Raw genomic sequence first — 18566 nt, forward strand, 5'->3', positions numbered from 1 at the left:
AATGCATAGATTTTTTTTCTTTCTTTTTTTTTCAATTGTGTAGAAAAGAGGGACTGTACCGTGTAACTGCGATTCCAGCTCTATTGAGTGGAAGTGTCCTAAGACTCTTTGGTATAATACGGGTTGCAGTGTTAAACAGTAAGGTCAAAACCATCATATGCAAGTAAGCAAAAACATTCCCTCTTCCCAAATGATAGGATATTTCAGATATGGCCATGCATAAAAAAAAAAATTCAAACAAATAAAAAATATTTGGCTTATCCAAAGGCATTTAAAATCAGATTGTACACATGAAAGACAGGTGTGTATATATATATATATCCAGTGGCATTTGCTAGGTGATGGCAATGCTTAGGCTGTCTAATTGCTAAACAACTATAAACAAGAACCTGTTCCCTAAAACAAGAGTTTATTTATAAAATATTGAGACCATGAGTACTGGCCATGACTTGTGGTCATGCATGTGTAAGCCAGTTGTGCATTGATTGACCATGCCTGGTTAATTCTATGTCTTGCAAAAGCGTACCCAACCAACGTCATTGCTACAGAAATAGAACTCTTTGGTATAAGCAAACAGTTGGAGGGTTCCATGCAAGTTATTTCAAAACGATGGAGTATTTGCAACTTTTCCAAAAAATAAATAAAAATAAATTATATTAAAATAATGGCTGGTTTTGCCAAATTATAATATGATCTTATATGTGCAATTTTACTTATTTTTGGTATATCTGAGGATTTTGAAAGATACAAGGGCGGTATAGGGGGTTGTTTCCTCTTAACAGCTAGTTTACAAGACTTGAGAATCTAATGGCAATATTTAACCCAAAATAACAGTACTGGAAAAAAAAGTCCATTATTAGGAATCATCTGACTTTACAATGATGAGCTATGTATATACAAGTGAACTGAAAAGTTAGAAGATGAGGTCAAACAATGATGTCTTATCCTTAAAAATGTGAGATCGTATAAGCTAGAAACCACTCCTTATAAATTCTTTTTTTTTTTTTTTTTTTTAATTTAATCTAGTTTACATTGAGTAACATATCCTGCTTCGGCTTCTACTGCTATGTTATAAATGGATTTATTATATGAGGCGTTTATTTAATTAGTTCGACTCAGAATCAGAAATGATTCCGTTCTGTCAGAAAAAAAACTTTTCAAATGAATTAGCTACGAAAATTTCCATAGACTTTAATGTTGACTTCTGTAGATCAGTTATTTGAAACATTTTTTTTCAACAGAATGGAATCAATTCTGATTCAAATGAATTCAATCGAGGCCATAGTGAGGTCACTGATCACCAAAACTGCTCAGTGTTTAATGACAGATTATCATCATTTGAAAAACGTATCATAAAATATAAAACCAAGGCCCAAGTCCTTAGGTCTGCAGCGGCTAATCTTGGCATCTCTTATATTGTGGCACTGCATATCCCTTTAAACTGGTCAAGCATTAACCAGTCACATGATTTTTGTTTTGATCTGCTTAATCTTAATTTAATCCCTACTTAGGCCTCGGTTTCATAAACATTCCAAATGATTCAATATTGTTAGAAAAAAATCTAAATTATTTATCCACAGAAGTCACCATTGATGTTTTTTCCAACAGTATTGATTCATTGGGAAAGCTTATCGAGGCCTTAGTTATGCTAAATGTCTAACAATTGTGACGTTTAATACAATAGCATATACTGGGTGAAAACAAGGCTCTCTCTTTTGTATTCACCTGGAATCCATCACCCAACGTTAACTAGAATTCTGTTCTTACTTCACTAATAATTCAGCGTTGTGGGATGTATATTGGCTTCAAGCAGTTCCGATAGGTGGTTATAGGTGAAGCATGGAGGAATTAGTAAATAGGTGGGTAAAGGGGAAGATGGACTAGATTTGGTACATCAACAGAAAACATATCTATTTAAAGGACTTTTTTTTAATATTGAGTCTCTTGATCCAGAATTCAATATAGTGGCCAAAAAGATTAATTGCAAAAACTTGAAATTTTAGAGCAGTTCCCATCTCACTTTGCTATGTGGGGAAACAAATATAATTATTCATAGAGGACTGAAAAGGGGAGATGGCATTAATATGTTGTCCAGAATGCAGGGCATATCTCTAAAAAGGATTTGCATTTATTTACCCATCTTCATCAATAACAGGTTTGTGTTTGTTGATGTGCAATCAGAGACAAAAGGTTAAGCTAGGAATATTTGGCCTGGTCGATCGATGCTTAGCCCTCCAACTGTTCTTAGTCTTCAACTCATAATCTCAGCCATCAGTCAATGCCTACTGAGAATGCTGAGAGTTTCTGTCCAACAACAAATGGAGGAAAGCAGTTTGCATGATCCTAGTCTATACTGTAATATTATTGATTTGAACACATTAAATAATGCATTGAATGTTAGGAGGGAGCTTCTGAAGTTTGTATTAATTTAAACTAATTTTGCAAATCATTGGTTCCCCAAATAATGACTGATTGTTCTGAAATTATAATTTGAGAATGGCTGAAAAAAATATGTGAAATAAAACATTTAAAATAAGATTATTTAGGAGAATCAATGTTAACTAAATGTTATAATTCTAAAGATTTTTGTGCTGAAGTCAAACATTTTTCCCCTTGCGGAGAGTTGTGATTTTTCAGAAATGACTATTTTTAAGTTCACTTACAAATAACAGTCCACTTACAATGCATGTTTTTTCTTAGTAAGAAATTAGAATAATATATAACTACACTTCTTCATACATGTTATGTAAAAATATCACTGGAATATTAAAAACACTGGAATAAAACACCTGGATTTATCTATTAAGTATGTTCTTTGGTATTGTATGTCTTGTTTGTGGGAGAGGTTGTTGTGTTTGTATTTGATATACAACCCTTAACAAACAAAGAGAATGCACAGGTCTAGGTGCCAGCCAACAGCTTGAACTGCACAGTCAAATATTGGAACTGCTACGTTCATACAGCACAAGTTAAAATACACTCAGTTCCAATAAACTAAGACGATTGGTTGGTCTAACCACATCCCATCCTGTAGACAAGTTATGACCAAGTTCCCTTACCACTGGTTTGTATAAAGTACTGATACACCATACACCTTCATGGTAAGTGTGTGGTGGTAATGAAGAACCCAATTAGAAAAAATCCATTCAACAACAAGAGATCACTATGGTCCAAACCAGCAGACAGCAAAATTACGGTGAGGATAATGGTGATGGCTGAAGGTGTAAGGCCAGTGGAATTTGTTTCATTATCAATGTTTATTTTATTTTTTTTAGTTTGGTTTGTTGTTTTGTTTTTATTTGATTTTGTTTTTGGTATTTTTTTGCGAGTTGTTCTCCTGGAAAATGTCCTAAGAATAAAAGTCACCATGCAGGAGAAATTAGTCTTTGGTTTCTTTGGATCTTATAAATAATTTTGGTTTTCAAATAGTTCTAAAGTATAAACCTGCAATTTTGAGGTCCATGTCTTTTGTTTTAAAGCTTTTTCACCGAGAGTTTAGTTTCTGGGGAATTTTGTGTTCCCTTCATGCTTTGGTACAAGTGCTTGACGAAGATGATGTGCTGCCCGAGCTTCCCTCATCCTGCCATTTATCTAGACTCCTCCTGCGAGCATTCATGAAAAAATTACTGACAGTGCTGAGCTCCAACCCTAGCTGCTGGGAAATGGTTATTTGCAATTCTTTGGATGGGCGCTTGTTTTCTTTGAATATTGCATGTAGTGTCCTCCGTTGTACGTCTGTGAAGACCAACCTTGGCTTTTTAGGCGTGTTCCCTCTGTCTTTGCTGTGTTCTTGATCTTTTCGTTTACATGCTAAAATATAAAGTAGGAAAACCCATATTAGAAATAGTGTAAGCCTGATAAGTAGCATTTCATAAAATGTTAACAAATGTATTTTACTGATAATATTACATATTGTATTACTAGGGCCATCATAATGACCATACTAGATGAGCTTACTGGCTTTTAATTGTGACCACAAACTATGTTTTTATATTAAAACAACAAGAACCAAGAGCCAATACATGCTGGTTATGGCAACCATCAATTGGATATTCTCTGTCACTTTGGAGATACTGTAAAGTAGGGTTGCAAGAAAATAAAAAAATTTACAGAAGCCTATGGGATTTTTTTCTTTAGGTATTTTGTTAACATGAAGCTATGGAGTATGTAGCTTTGTAGATTTCTCAAAATGTTTTAATAATATATGAAAAGCCTGGGCATAGCCAGAGCAAGGTGAACATGTTTCAGCTGAGTCTGCAGCCTCGAGTCCAAGCCCCTGTGCCAGGTCCATGGTGAATTTAGAATAAGCATTTATAAACCTGTAATATGCGTGTTTGGGGCAAGGAAAAGGGATAGAGTGAAACAAGGGATTGTGCTAGGGAAATATAGCTGAGTATTTCTGTATGTGTGTTGCAGCTAAGGAAGTAGGGGGTAACTGCAAAATGATTCTGGCAGCAGAAGAGATAATAACATTTCCCTGAACCAGTTCGATAATCTAAGGGAGAAAGCAGTCTGCCACTCTTCAGGCAAAACAACTCTCAGTACTTTTTTTGCCTCACTAGCGATAAAGGAAAAAGTGATATGCAAACAGGACATGACATCATATTCCATACAATGGTATACTTCCTGGTATATTTTGAACAATACAGAAAGTTTCTGTCTATGCATGCAGGAGGTGCACACTGCTTTCTTTACATGCTGAAACTCAAGAGTTGGTGCCCTCTTCTCACACCTGAAGGGAGTGAGACTGACTTTGACATTTCCCCTACCCATTCTATCTTTAGAAAAGGAGAATTAAACGACTAAGTAGAAAACACAGTGAAGGAAAAGCGTGAGAGAGGAAGTGGAACGTAACAGGAATGAGAGTGGGCTAGCAAACACGGCAAGTAGAGGAATAGACATAGGTATACAAGGAAACGATTGGTATAGATGGATAAGCAAAGACTGGGATGGATGGGTAAGGAGTTTAGAGACCAGATAAACCTTGATTCTTATGATGGAAAAGCTTAGCGCGAAGAGTCTGGGGAGAGAGGAAAAGAAGAGAGGAGAGATAAGGAAACAGGAATAATGGATAATGAATGAAATGGGGACACAGCTAGTAAGTGGTGGGAAAAAGGAGAACAAGGAGAAGAGAAATATGATGTAAAGAAACAATAAACTAGCATTATTTTAATTTCAATATTGCATTATAAATGCACGCATAACTCACTTTACGTATATTACATATATTAAATGGGCGTATACATCATACTTGTGAATCACACACATTAAACACACCTCAATAAGTATTTACAGTCCTATTAGCACCCATTTATGAGTAAGAGGTGTCTGTAGGGTAGAGAGTGAAATAACTACGATACCCATTTTACATGTGCATGCAGTGTTTAGCTGTATGTGAATATGGTTTTATAGTCGAAATATCCAGTGGTAACGCTTGTGGTGTTATAAACGCTTGCAATGTCTATGTACATCTTTACGCGTATAATTGTGTATTTCTAGTTAATCTATGGCTATAATTAGATCAATTAGTATCTTCAGCTACTCTTCTAGAAGACCTTAAATCCATGAATGAATGTAACCTTCAGCAATGGAAAATCTACCCCCTGTAAAACTAAGCATCTAATTGGGTACTTTAATACACTTTCCTCATCATGCATATTTTCCATCCATAGTTTTTGTTCTAAAATAAGTAACATAACATCTCTGATGCAAAGAAAATAAACACAAGATCTGGAAGATGTTTTTTGATAGTGCATTATTGCCCCTACTTTACTTCCTTCGCCCCTTGTTTCATCACATGCCACCTTTTGCATATGTGCTTGTCCTCTCCTCCCTCCTCTAAAACCTTGAAAAGTCCAACACATACATTCAAATCCCGTACCACCTTCTTCCTCTGGCCATCCTTTTGCTTTTAGCAGTTGAAAATGTGTCTCCTAATCCTGACCCTCCTGCTTCCCACCCTATTAAAAGCTTCACCAGAACAACTGAAAATCTTTTATATACCTTGTCACTCATTGCATTCCTTTCATTGTGCCCTTTGGAATGCACGCTCAGTCTGTTATACCCTAAAATCTACTCTCATTCACAAGCTCCTCATCTCCTGCTCAACCTCCTGGTTCTGACTAAAACCTGTCTCTCTCCATCTGACACTGCTACCCATGCCTCCCTATCTTATGGTGGATTGCACTTATCCCACTCCCCCAGGTCATGCGATGCTAAGGGTGGCAGTGTGGGGTTTTTGCTCTCCCCTCACTGTCCCTTCCAAACTTTGCACCTTGTTCATCTTCTCCTTTTGCCTTACTAAATGGATCAACCCCCTACACACATAATTTGCTTTGTTTCTAACTTCTCTAACACACATTTTCCTCTGTCTGACCTCCATCTTCAAACCTGTATGGTCAATGTGCCCCTAACTCAACATATTAAACCTAGCTTATCTCGGGCTGCCAGAAACCTAAACTCACTTGATCTACATCAGTTCTTTTCCTCTATCCAGTCTCCACTTTCTACCTTCTCAACTCTACCTTGTCCCTCTAAAGCCAGCTCATATTACAATTCTGTCCTGTCTACTGCTCTACATATGGCTTCACCAATCAAAACTCACTTGTGGTGTCAGCCACACCTTCAACCCTGTCATAGCAAGCTCGTCTAATGATTCTCCCATACTGTAGAAAGCTGATGGAGAAAGTCTTGCGCCACACCTGACTTCCTACATTACAAGTGCATGCTACGTTCCTATACTTCTGCTCTATGCCTTGCAATGCAAGAGTATTTACCACTCTTATCAACTACTCTTGTGATCCCAAACAATTATTTTAAACTTCTAACTCTCTTCTTTGCCCCACTGCAACCCTGTCATTAACTAAGCTCACAGCTAGTGATTTTGCATGTCACTTTACTGAAAAGATCAACCAAACTAGCAATGCTCTTTCCTCCTCCCCCTTCCATTTCTGTACCTTCTTCCACTTTTAACTCCTTTCCCCCTGTCTCTGAGATAAAGGGTCTCTAAACTTATCTTGTCCTCTCACCCCACCATGCTCTCTTAATCCCTTCCCCTCTAACCTTGTCCAGTCTCTTTTCCCTAGTCTGCTTCCGTTTCTAATGCATACTTTCAACCTCTCCCTGTCTACTCTTCCCTCGAACATGCAATTGTCATAAAAATGCCATCTCTTGACCCTACCTCTGCTTCTAACTACCACCCATATTACTACTCCCCTTCACTTCTAAGCTTCTTGAGCAGAGCCTTCTTCACCTCTTGTCTCTGTTACAATTTGTAGGTAAATTACTTGTTTCCAAAAAAAAACATTTTATAATTGTACAGTTCTGCGGAATATGTTGGAGCGTTATGAATGACAATAATAATAATATTGGGATTTGTAGTCACTCAACACTTGGATGTCCATTGTTATCAAAACCAGTGTTCTGTAATAATGAGTAAACAATTAGAACAATTCTGTACTGGTAACACTTAACCCTATTATTTGCCTTCATTTATAATCTGCGTCACCATTTGGTGCCGGACCTATCCGTGTCACCCAGAGAACACGTTGCTCTGTAAAGGCACAAGTGGGCAGAAGGAATAAATTAGATTCATCAGGGCAGGTATTAGCCTGTAGGCCACACTTGGTAGTCCTATGCTGATCTCATTTCATGCTTTGCAGTTAGTAACATTACTTCTTAGAATGCTAAAAGTCAACTTTTACAACATTAACCCTCTGCGTACGCTATGGGTGAGCAATGTCCCATTAGAGGTTTATCTTTTGTTTAAGTAAGATCATTGTTCCCATTAGTAAGCTAATAAGACCAAGGAGATTTATCTCTTGCGTGATAACAAGGCGCCACATTGTGTTGTAAGTAGCACTCCGGGTAAAAGAGCTATCTATTATCAGTCTGTAACTATATTGCCCTGTGTGTTCTATTTGGAAAAGACTGTATGTCTGCAAAGTTATCTTTAAGAAAAATCGATGCAACAAATCAATATACAATGCCAATAATTCATATATAATGAGAGCCTTTGCATTTGTTGTTTCTCTTTTTTTTTCAGTCCTATTTCTGTAGAGAGATTATCAGTCCAATTTACGCAGTTGGAATACTATTTAAAGAAGGGTTAAAGTCCATTAGTTTGTAAACCTAGAAATGTCACTGGAAAATATTTTTACTGGTATTAATGACACAATAATAGAAGTTCTCCTGCTATAGCTAGGGATAAATAAATGAACAATGTGTATGTATGTATATATATATACACATATAGATATGTGTGAACATCCAAATGATTTGCACACGAGGACTGGCAAGAACACATTAGGCCCAGTGATCAAATCCTGATGAAAGTTTTTATTGTAAAATTGAAACGTTAATAGAATTTAAAAAGTTAGCTTTAAATTTTTCTACAAAGACCCTGGAGTGCTATACATTTGTTCTGGTTTACATAAATATACCTATATATATATATATATATATATATATATGGTGTGTGTGTATATATCCTTATAGACAGACAGTTATATTTAGGCCTGGTGCAGAGAATAATACCTTATGTATACATTTGTGGAGATGAAAGATTTGCATATCATTCTAACATTGTCAGGGAAAATTTGATGAGTGCTATGCATCTTTGCTCTGGTAGTACATTGCCCTGCTGTTAACTGAGCTCTTCCCTGTGATACAGAGAAACTGCATTGACGTGCCAAATTGTGAACTTTCCTGATTGCTTCCTTTCCTGCCTGGCCATCAGTTGGGTATGTATGTATGGCGCCGTCTGCTTTCTCTCCTATTGATTTTTCTCCCAACTTTTAACTTCCACATTACAGAACTCTAAAACCAACCTACTCACCTAACCCATAATGAGAGGCAGTGCAATAAATGTCAACATATATTCATGCTGATAATACTTACAAACACACACATATATATATATGTGTGCGTTTGATAATATATATATATATATATATATATATATATGGTGTGTGTGTGTTGAGCTGATGAAGAAAATGAGTCCATAACAATTCTTATTGCAACATTACATTTAGTCTAGTATACAAAATATGGCAATATACCACAATTAAGTTGTTTTTTTTTTTTCATTTCCGCTGTTGTGCTAACCCTGGCTTTTAGAACAATGAGGATTTGGTAGTAATTGTCTTTACTAGTCATGTGTGAAAGCGTGTTGCTCCAACATTTTTCTTAATCCAATTAAAAAAGTTAAATATATTCATTCAAATTAAATACAAATATAACAATTTCAGAAATATAATGAATTTATGCCTACATGTACCTACATTTATATACATGTACAATGTGTGGGTGTGTGCGTGTCTCCAGAAAAATGTTCTTATTAATTCAATTATTAAACCGATGATTAACTTGTCTTTTGCTATACATAACTTTCATTTTGAGGTTGTCTAATAAAATCACCTTTATCACTTAGCATCTGTCTTGACAGAAATGAATCATCATTTAGTGTTATTGAATGAGACGAAATAAAAGGACCAGGGTCTATCATATTATCTGAAATTACAAGTAACAATTTGGTTAATGTTGTGGAGATTAGCCTATCCAAAGTAATTAGAATGCAATCATTGCAGCTGTATTTTAATTTACTGTATGTGAATCAATTGTAACAAACAAATTAACTTAATGAACAAATTTGTGACTTCATCAATATTTTATTACGTTAAGTAATATTTTGTCGCATTCACAATACATAGGGCCAACAAACCAACTGGCTGTGTTGTTGTGCTGTTTCTAAAATCTGACTCAGGGTTATTCACTAAAAGAAAGAATTCAGAGAATTTAAACTGAATTTCAAATTTAAGGTCAAAATAGGCAAACTTGAAAAATTCTTCAAGTCATCTATGCTCTCATACTACTTTGGACTTAAATTAGAAATTAATTTCAAATCCACTTTAAATTCTCACTTTAGTAAGTAACTCTTCTTATGTTACATTTTACCAATACATCCAAAATACTGGCATCCTTTTCTGGTATCACGTATAAGTTTCACTTAACATCTATTTGAATATGTTATAAATGATAATGTTAATTTAGTGATGTAATAATAATAATAATAATAATAGTAATATTAATAATATTAACAATGCGTTGTATACCACATACAAATTAAATACATGATGTCATTTTAGTTGGAGGATTGAAACAGCTTTGCAAACGTTCAGGAGATATTACTTGCATTTACAGACAAAGGCTTAAAGGAATCCTATAGTGCGAGATAAACAAACTAGTTTTCCTGGTACTATAGGGTTAATAGGTTCCCCCCTTCCCCGGGCTGCCCTCATGCTGTGCTGAACGGGTTAAATCCCCTTCTGCCATTTACCTTAAGCCAGTGCCAGGCTCCCTCGGCGATAGTGACCTCTCCTCCCCCGCCGACGTCAGCTCACGAGTGGAGTCGAATGTGCATGCGGCGCAGCCAGAGCACGCATTCAAACCGCCCATAGGAAAGCATTACTCAATGCTTTCCTTGACGCTGGACTCCTTGAGGACGTCCAGCACCAAATAGTGCGATTTAGTCACTGAAAATCGCTGAAGCGGCCTCTAGTGGCTGTCAGGGAGACAGCCACTAGAGGCTGGATTAACCCTACAGTGTAAAAATAGCAGTTTCTCTGAAACTGCTATGTTTTCAGCTGCAGGGTTAAAACTAGAGGGACCTGGCACCCAGACCACTTCATTGAGCTGAAGTGGTCTGGGTGCCTATAGTGGTCCTTTAATATCTGGATGGGTTGAACTAATTATTTTTACCTTACACAACATGGTGACAATGAGCAAACTATCAAAGGAAGGTGAATTCATAGAATTATTTACTAAAGTGTGAACTGACATGAATTAAAAGATATTCACACTAAATTTCAAAACGTAGGCCAAACTGCGTTGAAGATGTGGCTAATTTTGAGAATTTTTCTAATTTGACTATTTTGGACCAAAAGTTAAAAATCCCCTTTGAATTCACATCAATTCCCACTTTAATGAAAATCCATATCAAATAGAAGCGATGTACCATGTGCTTCACCTGATTACCCTGGGAAAGAAAGTGTTACTCCCAGTCAGATGATCCATTAATAGATATCCTATAAGCACCTGACTGCAGAAAGATCAATACATAGGATTTTGGTGCTTACCACATTTAAATAGAGAATATCACACACGTTAAATACATACTGTACTATCTATAATAACAATATTCTAATTCTCCTATTTCTGCAAAAGGGAACAAAACAAAGTTAAATTAAAGCAAAACACAGCACGCTACCCTGGAAGTAAATCACATATGAAATTATCTGTCAGTGAGCGGTTAACATGTAGGTGTAATACATTGCAATGGAAAACAGATAATCGTTACAAATTAATTATTGTATTAAAAAAGTTTGTAAACAAATTTCAGGCCACAGTAGCCAAATGGGAAATTCTCCAAGCCAGCTATGTTTTCAATTTGAATTCACAATTTGCATCAGACTGACGTACAACTCCCATGATTCTCAGGCCATCTATTGCATTGAAAGAATTCTGGGAGTTGTAGGTATTAACACAAATGGGCCCAGGATTTGAGAATCCCTGATTTACAATATAGAAAATAATCTTGCATTATTTTATTAACCTCAAGAGGAAGACAGACTGACAGGTTTATTCTCTAGCGTGAGAATTTGAAATGACTTTCAGATTTAAGGGCAAAATAACTCAAATTAAAAAAAATAATTCTTTGTAAGCTATGCATTTAGTTTGGCCACTTTAGCCTTAAATGTCACATTCACTGTAAATTCACTTTGAATTCTCACTTTAGCAAATAACTATGCGAGTTGATCCTGCCAGGAATCAAACCTTCAGCACTGAGGTTCTAACAGAAACTGCAAATTCTGCAGTTGGAACATTAACTGCAAAGATATTGAATTAGAACAGTTCCGGCCACTATAACAGATAGATTGTAACATACTATTTTAGTATATAATATTGAAAGACACTTGCAATTACAGAATGTCTAAACAGTACATTAAAGAAATATACAATATTTAGGTAAATCCTTCTAAACAGTAGTAAACGATAGTTGTGCCAGAATTGATACATTGAGCATTAATTAAAACAGTTCTTCCCATATTACTTGGCATTAACTTTTTGCAAAACTTATAAAAATAAAAATATTACTTGGAAATGTTTTGGGCTATGAGATGAAACAGTTTTTGTCTTGAATATTGCCTCAAGAAATGCATTTATACTCACACATATGATTAGACTGGGAGCTTTGTGATGGATAGCCGATTTTAACCAGGGAGTCTGCAGACAACTGTCCAGAGTGCTGAAAAACCGGATCGGCGGGTACCAAAGCTAGTTTAGCAAAGACATTAAATAATTTAAATAATAGACTTCACCTTTTTAAAACAAATCAGTTAATGCATGTTGCAAAAATGTAGATTCACAATTTACCCCAAAACGCTAAGAGTGTCAAAGAATAGAAACATAAACATACATCTTCATTTAATATCAAGGTGACATAGCCCCCACAAATGATAATAAAATTGAAACATAAAGGGGTTTATTCACCAAACGGGAAGTCAAAGAGCCGATGACAACCTATTTATAAATTTAAGGCCAAATATCAGAGTTGTAAAAAAACAAAACTCACCAGTTTAAGTAAATTGGAGATTTTTTTTCCAACTCTGATTTGGTCTGTAGTTTGTGATTCAGCTGTCAACTCACTATGACTTACCATATAGTAGAAAGAACTCCAGATAAAATGGTGATCAATGAACAAATTGTTACATTTTATAGCATATTTCAGCAGAAACATGATGTCAGGTGATCAGAAAATAAAACCCAACGCGGTTTATTTACTAAACATCAAGTTGTAATGACTGGTATGCCAACTTGCAAAATGTAGGTCCTAAATGGAGGCTATGGATATAATTCCAATTCCTCTAATTTGGATATAATCTCTTCACTGCAATTTTGGCCTAAATTTTGCAAATTGTCCTCAAGTCATCATATTTCAATGTCGAGGAAACAGACAATTATATATTAACAAAATGCCCTCCACCTCCCCAACCTCTATTGCAGTATGTCATGCATTACAGCATTTCTGTTGAGTTGAGAGAAATTAGAGTATTTGTATTAAAAAAAATATTGCTGTAATGTGCAACAGGGTGCAGCAAGCATAATATGAAATGAGATAGCAAGTATAATATGATGTCTGGCAGAAACCCTCAGTTAATGTAGAGAGCTCATTGCATGCCAATGGAAGGCATATAGCTCTGAATTATAATAGGCAGTAAATTCTACCTCTTATACAAATGGTCATTCGCATTTATTTATTAAATGATTTAGAATCCACACATGTACATTACAAATAAGTGCTTTGAGTTAATTTCAATTTATCAACTCCCCATGTCAAAATCTAGTCCAAATACTATATCGCTCTTTCAAACCTAATGCAGAGCAAAAAGGAACTAAAAACCTGCACACAGCAGGGGGCACTAAATCCAGGAAGACTCAAAAAGAACAAAAAAACTTTAAACAAAATAACAACTTAATTATTCACAAATTACATATTATAGAGATACTTTGAGATAAATAATTCTACTGTCCACATCATTATAGGGTCAGGAACACAAGCATGTATTCCTGACCCTATAGGGTTAAAACTACCATCTAGCCACCCTGGTCCCCTCATGCCTCCCTAAATATAGTAAAATATTACTTGTATTCAAGTCTGCAGCTGCTTATTTTGTCCCTGTTTCCTTTAGACCTGCCCACTGCCTGCTGACATCAGCAGAAGTGGTAGCCTGATCCAATCACAGTGCTTCCCCATAGGATTGGCTGATAAGGAGGCAGATCAGGGGCAGAGCCAGCACAATTCAAACACAGCCCTGGTCAATCAGCATCTCCTCATAGAGATTAATTGAATCAATGAATCTCTATGGGGAAAGTTCAGTGTCTGCATGCAGAGGGAGGAGACACTGAATGTTTGGATGCAATTTAGGCAGTCATGACCCAGGAAGGATATCTAACAGCCATCTGAAGAGTGGCCAGTGAAGTTATCACTAGGCTGTAATGTAAACACTGCATTTTCTCTGAAAAGACAGTGTTTACAGCAAAAAGCCTGAAGGTAATGATTCTACTCACCAGAACAAATTCAATAAGCTGTTGTTCTGGTCACTATAGTGTCCCTTTAATGGTAGGAACAGGGTATAGCAGACAAAAAGGAGAATTTCAGCTATGATCGTCTAAGAAACAACATCATTGCAGAATTACAAACTACACACATAAAAAAAAACTATATAAAGCAGTGCATTACTCTGGTGCCTCAAACTACTTTAGATGATAGTCTTATGACAGTCTTTGTGTTGAAATGCACTAATAACATCATTTCTACTTGTTGAGAATAGGAGTCAAAGTCATATTGACTGGAGTGGCTCATCTTGCCTAATCTCAACCTTCCAATCCATGTTATCAGAAATGTATACTGTTGATGGTGTTCTCCATAAATGAGTTTTCTTGGGGGGAAGGTTATAACTGGAAGTTCAGCTAAAGGGTAGGGTTATTCCTACATGTCTATATTTTCAGCCAATCAATTATGTCAAAATAAGAACAAATAGGGATTTTAAGAAAATGGGAACACCCAATGTAATAATATTCAGAATAACAGAAGGACCACAGGTGCCAGAGGGACTCAGGTAAGTGTCAGACTGTCTGAAAATGTTTTGACTGGTTACCATGGGATAGCTGTCACCAAAACCACTACAGTGTTTAAAATGGACCTTTAACAGGGACTGACAGATATAAGCAGTTGCCAAAATGAACGACCTACGTTTTGAATAGACAGGACATAGTTCAGTTTAATCTATAATATGTTAAAATATATATTTTTTATTTCATTTAATGAAAGATTGCAATCATTATACACTCAATTAATTTGTTAAAACAAAAAAGGCAATCAGCGTGGAAACCAAAGGAATGTTGCCACTGATTGATCACATTGACTTAACCCTATATTTATATCCCCCATCATACTGCATAAGTGTCGGCATTATACAAGTTACATGATTTAGAGCTGACTGTGTTGGTTGTGTATAATAATAGGAATAACTGAAGGATGAAACAATTTGCCTCCATTGCCTGTCTGTAAGGGAACGCAGTTTACATAGAATGTTGTTTGAAAATATCTCCTACTGCTGTATCACATTTAGATAAATATTAACCTGAGCAAATGTAGCAGGGCTATAAATCAATCAGGCCACAAGGACAACTGACAACAGACCATTCACCAGGTGGAAGACTTTCTCAGCAATGGCTCCCTCTATCTGTTTCCTTATCATTGGAACAATATTGCTGAAACTGCTCTTCAGTAAACTAAGGGAAAAAAACTGCCTTCCCTCTTAAGTAAGCACAAGAATTAAAGACCAGCTTACAAGATACGCAACTGATTGAGTAACTGCGCAGCAACTGCGTTATATCACTCACCATGAGCCGTAAAATAAGTTATTTACTAAAGAGGGAATTTAAAGAGAATACAAAGCAAATTGCAAATCTAAGATCAAAATAGCCAAAATGGAAAAAAATCTCTAAGTGAGCTGCACTTTTAGTCTTGCTACCCCGGCCTTAAATTTCAGATTCAGTTAGAATTAACTTTGAATTCTCAGCTTAGTAAATAACCACGTGAGAGTTAATAAGTGGAATTCTGCCAGTGATTGTCGTACAGATTCTCAAATAATTACTATTCATAGGTTCCCTGTGTTTTTAAAGGTTTCATTGACACAATACTGACTTTATGACTGAGTAGTAAAATGGTAACCATGGAATCTATTAAGATTTACGTAATATAAACACTAGTCAAATTAATTATAAAGATGCTTTAAGAAGTAGCATACCCCAGCTTTAGGTGAACCAGCCAGGGTGATTTGGTCCTCAGCCTTAACATAGAAACATAGAATGTGACGGCAGATAAAAACCATTCGGCCCATCTAGTCTGCCCAGTTGTGTCTTTTATTGAATAACTAATGGTTGCTTTTACTAAAGCACATTGTGGAGCATTGCAATTGAGGATATTGCAGAATTTAGGTCAACATCACCGAGAAGCAGAATGTTTCCAAATATGTGCAATTCTGAAGCCAGTTCCACAGAATTCCCATTTTAGTAGACAAGCTCTTTAGGGTTTTTCTTTCTTCCAAATCATTTATTGTACCCAACATTATATTTCCTCATAAATACTGGTCCAAGCAAAATATTGCATTACTGTCTTTATGTTTCTCTTGTTGCTATTTTTGTCAGTGTTTTGCCACTGACTGTGCTGTTTAGTACCAAAACAATGCATTGTGGGATTGTAATAAATTTTGAATTAAGCATTTAGTAGGGCATTCATTTTGTTATTCTGTGTGAAACTATTTGCACTTTCACTTTCATGCTTGGCCACCTAGCGGGGGAGGTGGGGATTATATCAGCTCTTTATGATATAGAGTCCTGTTAATCTCATATTTTGAAGATAATTATTTCTTGATAGAAATTTACATAAACTCTTTGTTTATAACCAACCATTTTAAAAAAGCATACACAATAAGAATTACTTACATTTTGTAGATACAGGGCTAAACTATGTGAAGAAAATTGACTTTTATTTGACATTTTCTTCTGTATTCGTTTGTTTCCTCCATTCACTGCATGGATATTGGATATTAGTTCGGTAGTTTGAAACTACCGAACACCGACCACCCTCCTGGCTCATTAAGTTCAAAAGAACCGTCGATTAAGTGCTCCCTGGGTGGCCGCTGTTCGTATAGCCGAACACCACGTGGAAAAGAAAACGGCGGCCATCTTGTTCGCACGAGGGGAGTCAGCTGGACTTGGTCGTCGAGTGTCTGGAACTAAAATCGGACACTCAACCTCACGAACCACCGCTGAAACTACCGAACGCCGGCTTCTCTTACTTACCGAACAGCCAGAAGAGCGGCATTCGGTAGTTATGTTCGTACAGACAAGGGGAACAATCGCTCCTATGAGCCAGGAGGATCTATTCGGTATTTTGTTTGTTTTTTGCCTTTTTCTTAATTGACCGACCGCACACGCTGAATTCGTGGAACTGTTTTGGGCAGGAGCCTCGTGTGTGGTCGCTAAAACATGACTTCCACACATTTTAAGAACCCCTGAACCGATCTTGGTGAAATTTGGATATGTTTGTCCCCCAGATCGGGGCTATCAGGGGATGTGGGGATACCTTGTAGGGAAAGGGGTGTTCTAACTTTTGGGGAAATTGTGTGCCCTCTGCCTGGAGATAATTGATTTATTCCTTAACTTATCTCAAATTCTCCCAGGCAGAGGGAAGGCGTGTATTACTGCAAAACTGTATAATGATTGGTTAATGTATTTGTTTGCTGTGGGAGGTCCTCTTGCAGGAGGATTTTTCATAAAAGCCAGTGTGTTTTCAATAAAGATCATTCCTGTTACACCCTTCATGAAGTCTAGGCTCATGTTTGGGGAATATTCTATTTGCTGGGGAGAATCGTCTTGGAAGCTGCATTCATCTATACTATTCCTCTACTCCTTGCTGCAGCTATAATCACTTATGCTCAGCTGTTGGGAAAGGAATAGAAGACCGCAGTACCATAACCACTGCAGGTCTTAACAAACTGCAACTGCAGTAATTTAAGAAACAGCCTTGTAAAAAATCATACATATTCTATTGTTTGATACATCTCTCCAAGAGATGCTGATGGAAGAAATGAACTACAATAGACCATATTAGACATTTTCTCAACAATTGTTTTTCCATTTTAATAAAATAAATGTTTAATTGTTGGGGGGAGGGAGGTTATGCAGACCTGAACGGACGTATTATTACAGAACTTGTTTAATCTCCATTTTATCTGGTCTATCTGCAAATAGTCTACTGATTATTAGGCAGATTGTAATCCCGATATTGTACTGAATAAGTTGATACTCATATGAGCTGCTCCCGTTGTCCAAAGTGGTAGTTAACACAGAGACCTACTCATCATCCAAGGCCTGAATTTGTGTGGCCTTTCCAGCGATTATTCAATTTGATCAATGTGCCTCACCAATCCCATCTAGAGATTGACGATCGTATTGCATTCAAGTAGATATCCAGCTTGCTATTTGTCACCGATTTACACTAACATTAGATGAGCGGAGCTCACTTTCTCTAATTCTGGTCCTGTGGTCTCCTTCTCATTTCCTGAAATTCAGAACATGATGATCTTATAGGATCTATTTTTTTCAAAACATTGAGATAGTTGTGTCTTTCAAGCAAATATGAGGTTACTGGCTCACTTCTACAGAACTATATGGTTGCCAACACACATATGGACTCCACCCAACTCCCTCAAAGAGATGCAAAATAATATGGGTGACACTTGTTGAATAACAGACCCCTGTCACATCAAAAGGGGTCTGGTCCCTGACAGAATTGTAGTTGGAGGGCAAGACATTTGTTAATAGAAAATAGTAGTAGGGCTAGGTAGCCATGCTGGATACTTCAGAGTGTCAAGTGCTGGGACACAAGCTCTCAGTTGGGGGCTCAGAGGTCTGCACAGTTTGATGATGGTATGTGG

At 36.6% G+C, this 18566-nt stretch overlaps 1 protein-coding gene across 2 annotated transcripts in view; it reads right to left on the reverse strand.

The window, feature by feature from the left end:
• Window positions 1-1601: 1601 nt before the first annotated feature.
• The window catches only part of ONECUT1 (one cut homeobox 1), a 39242-nt gene continuing 22277 nt past the window's right edge, over window positions 1602-18566 (reverse strand). The window contains exons 2-4 of one of the 2 annotated variants that reach the window (XM_063449065.1): window positions 12229-12333; window positions 9418-9510; window positions 1602-3810 (exon numbers count right to left, since the gene is read on the reverse strand). In XM_063449065.1, coding sequence (XP_063305135.1) covers window positions 3524-3810; window positions 9418-9510; window positions 12229-12333 — 485 coding nt within the window. In that variant the 3' untranslated portion in view covers window positions 1602-3523. The remainder of the gene's footprint in view (window positions 3811-9417; window positions 9511-12228; window positions 12334-18566) is intronic. The other variant, XM_063449066.1, reaches the window with a different exon arrangement.

This window comes from Pelobates fuscus, chromosome 3 (assembly GCF_036172605.1).
Source record: "Pelobates fuscus isolate aPelFus1 chromosome 3, aPelFus1.pri, whole genome shotgun sequence".
Lineage (NCBI taxonomy): Eukaryota > Metazoa > Chordata > Amphibia > Anura > Pelobatidae > Pelobates > Pelobates fuscus.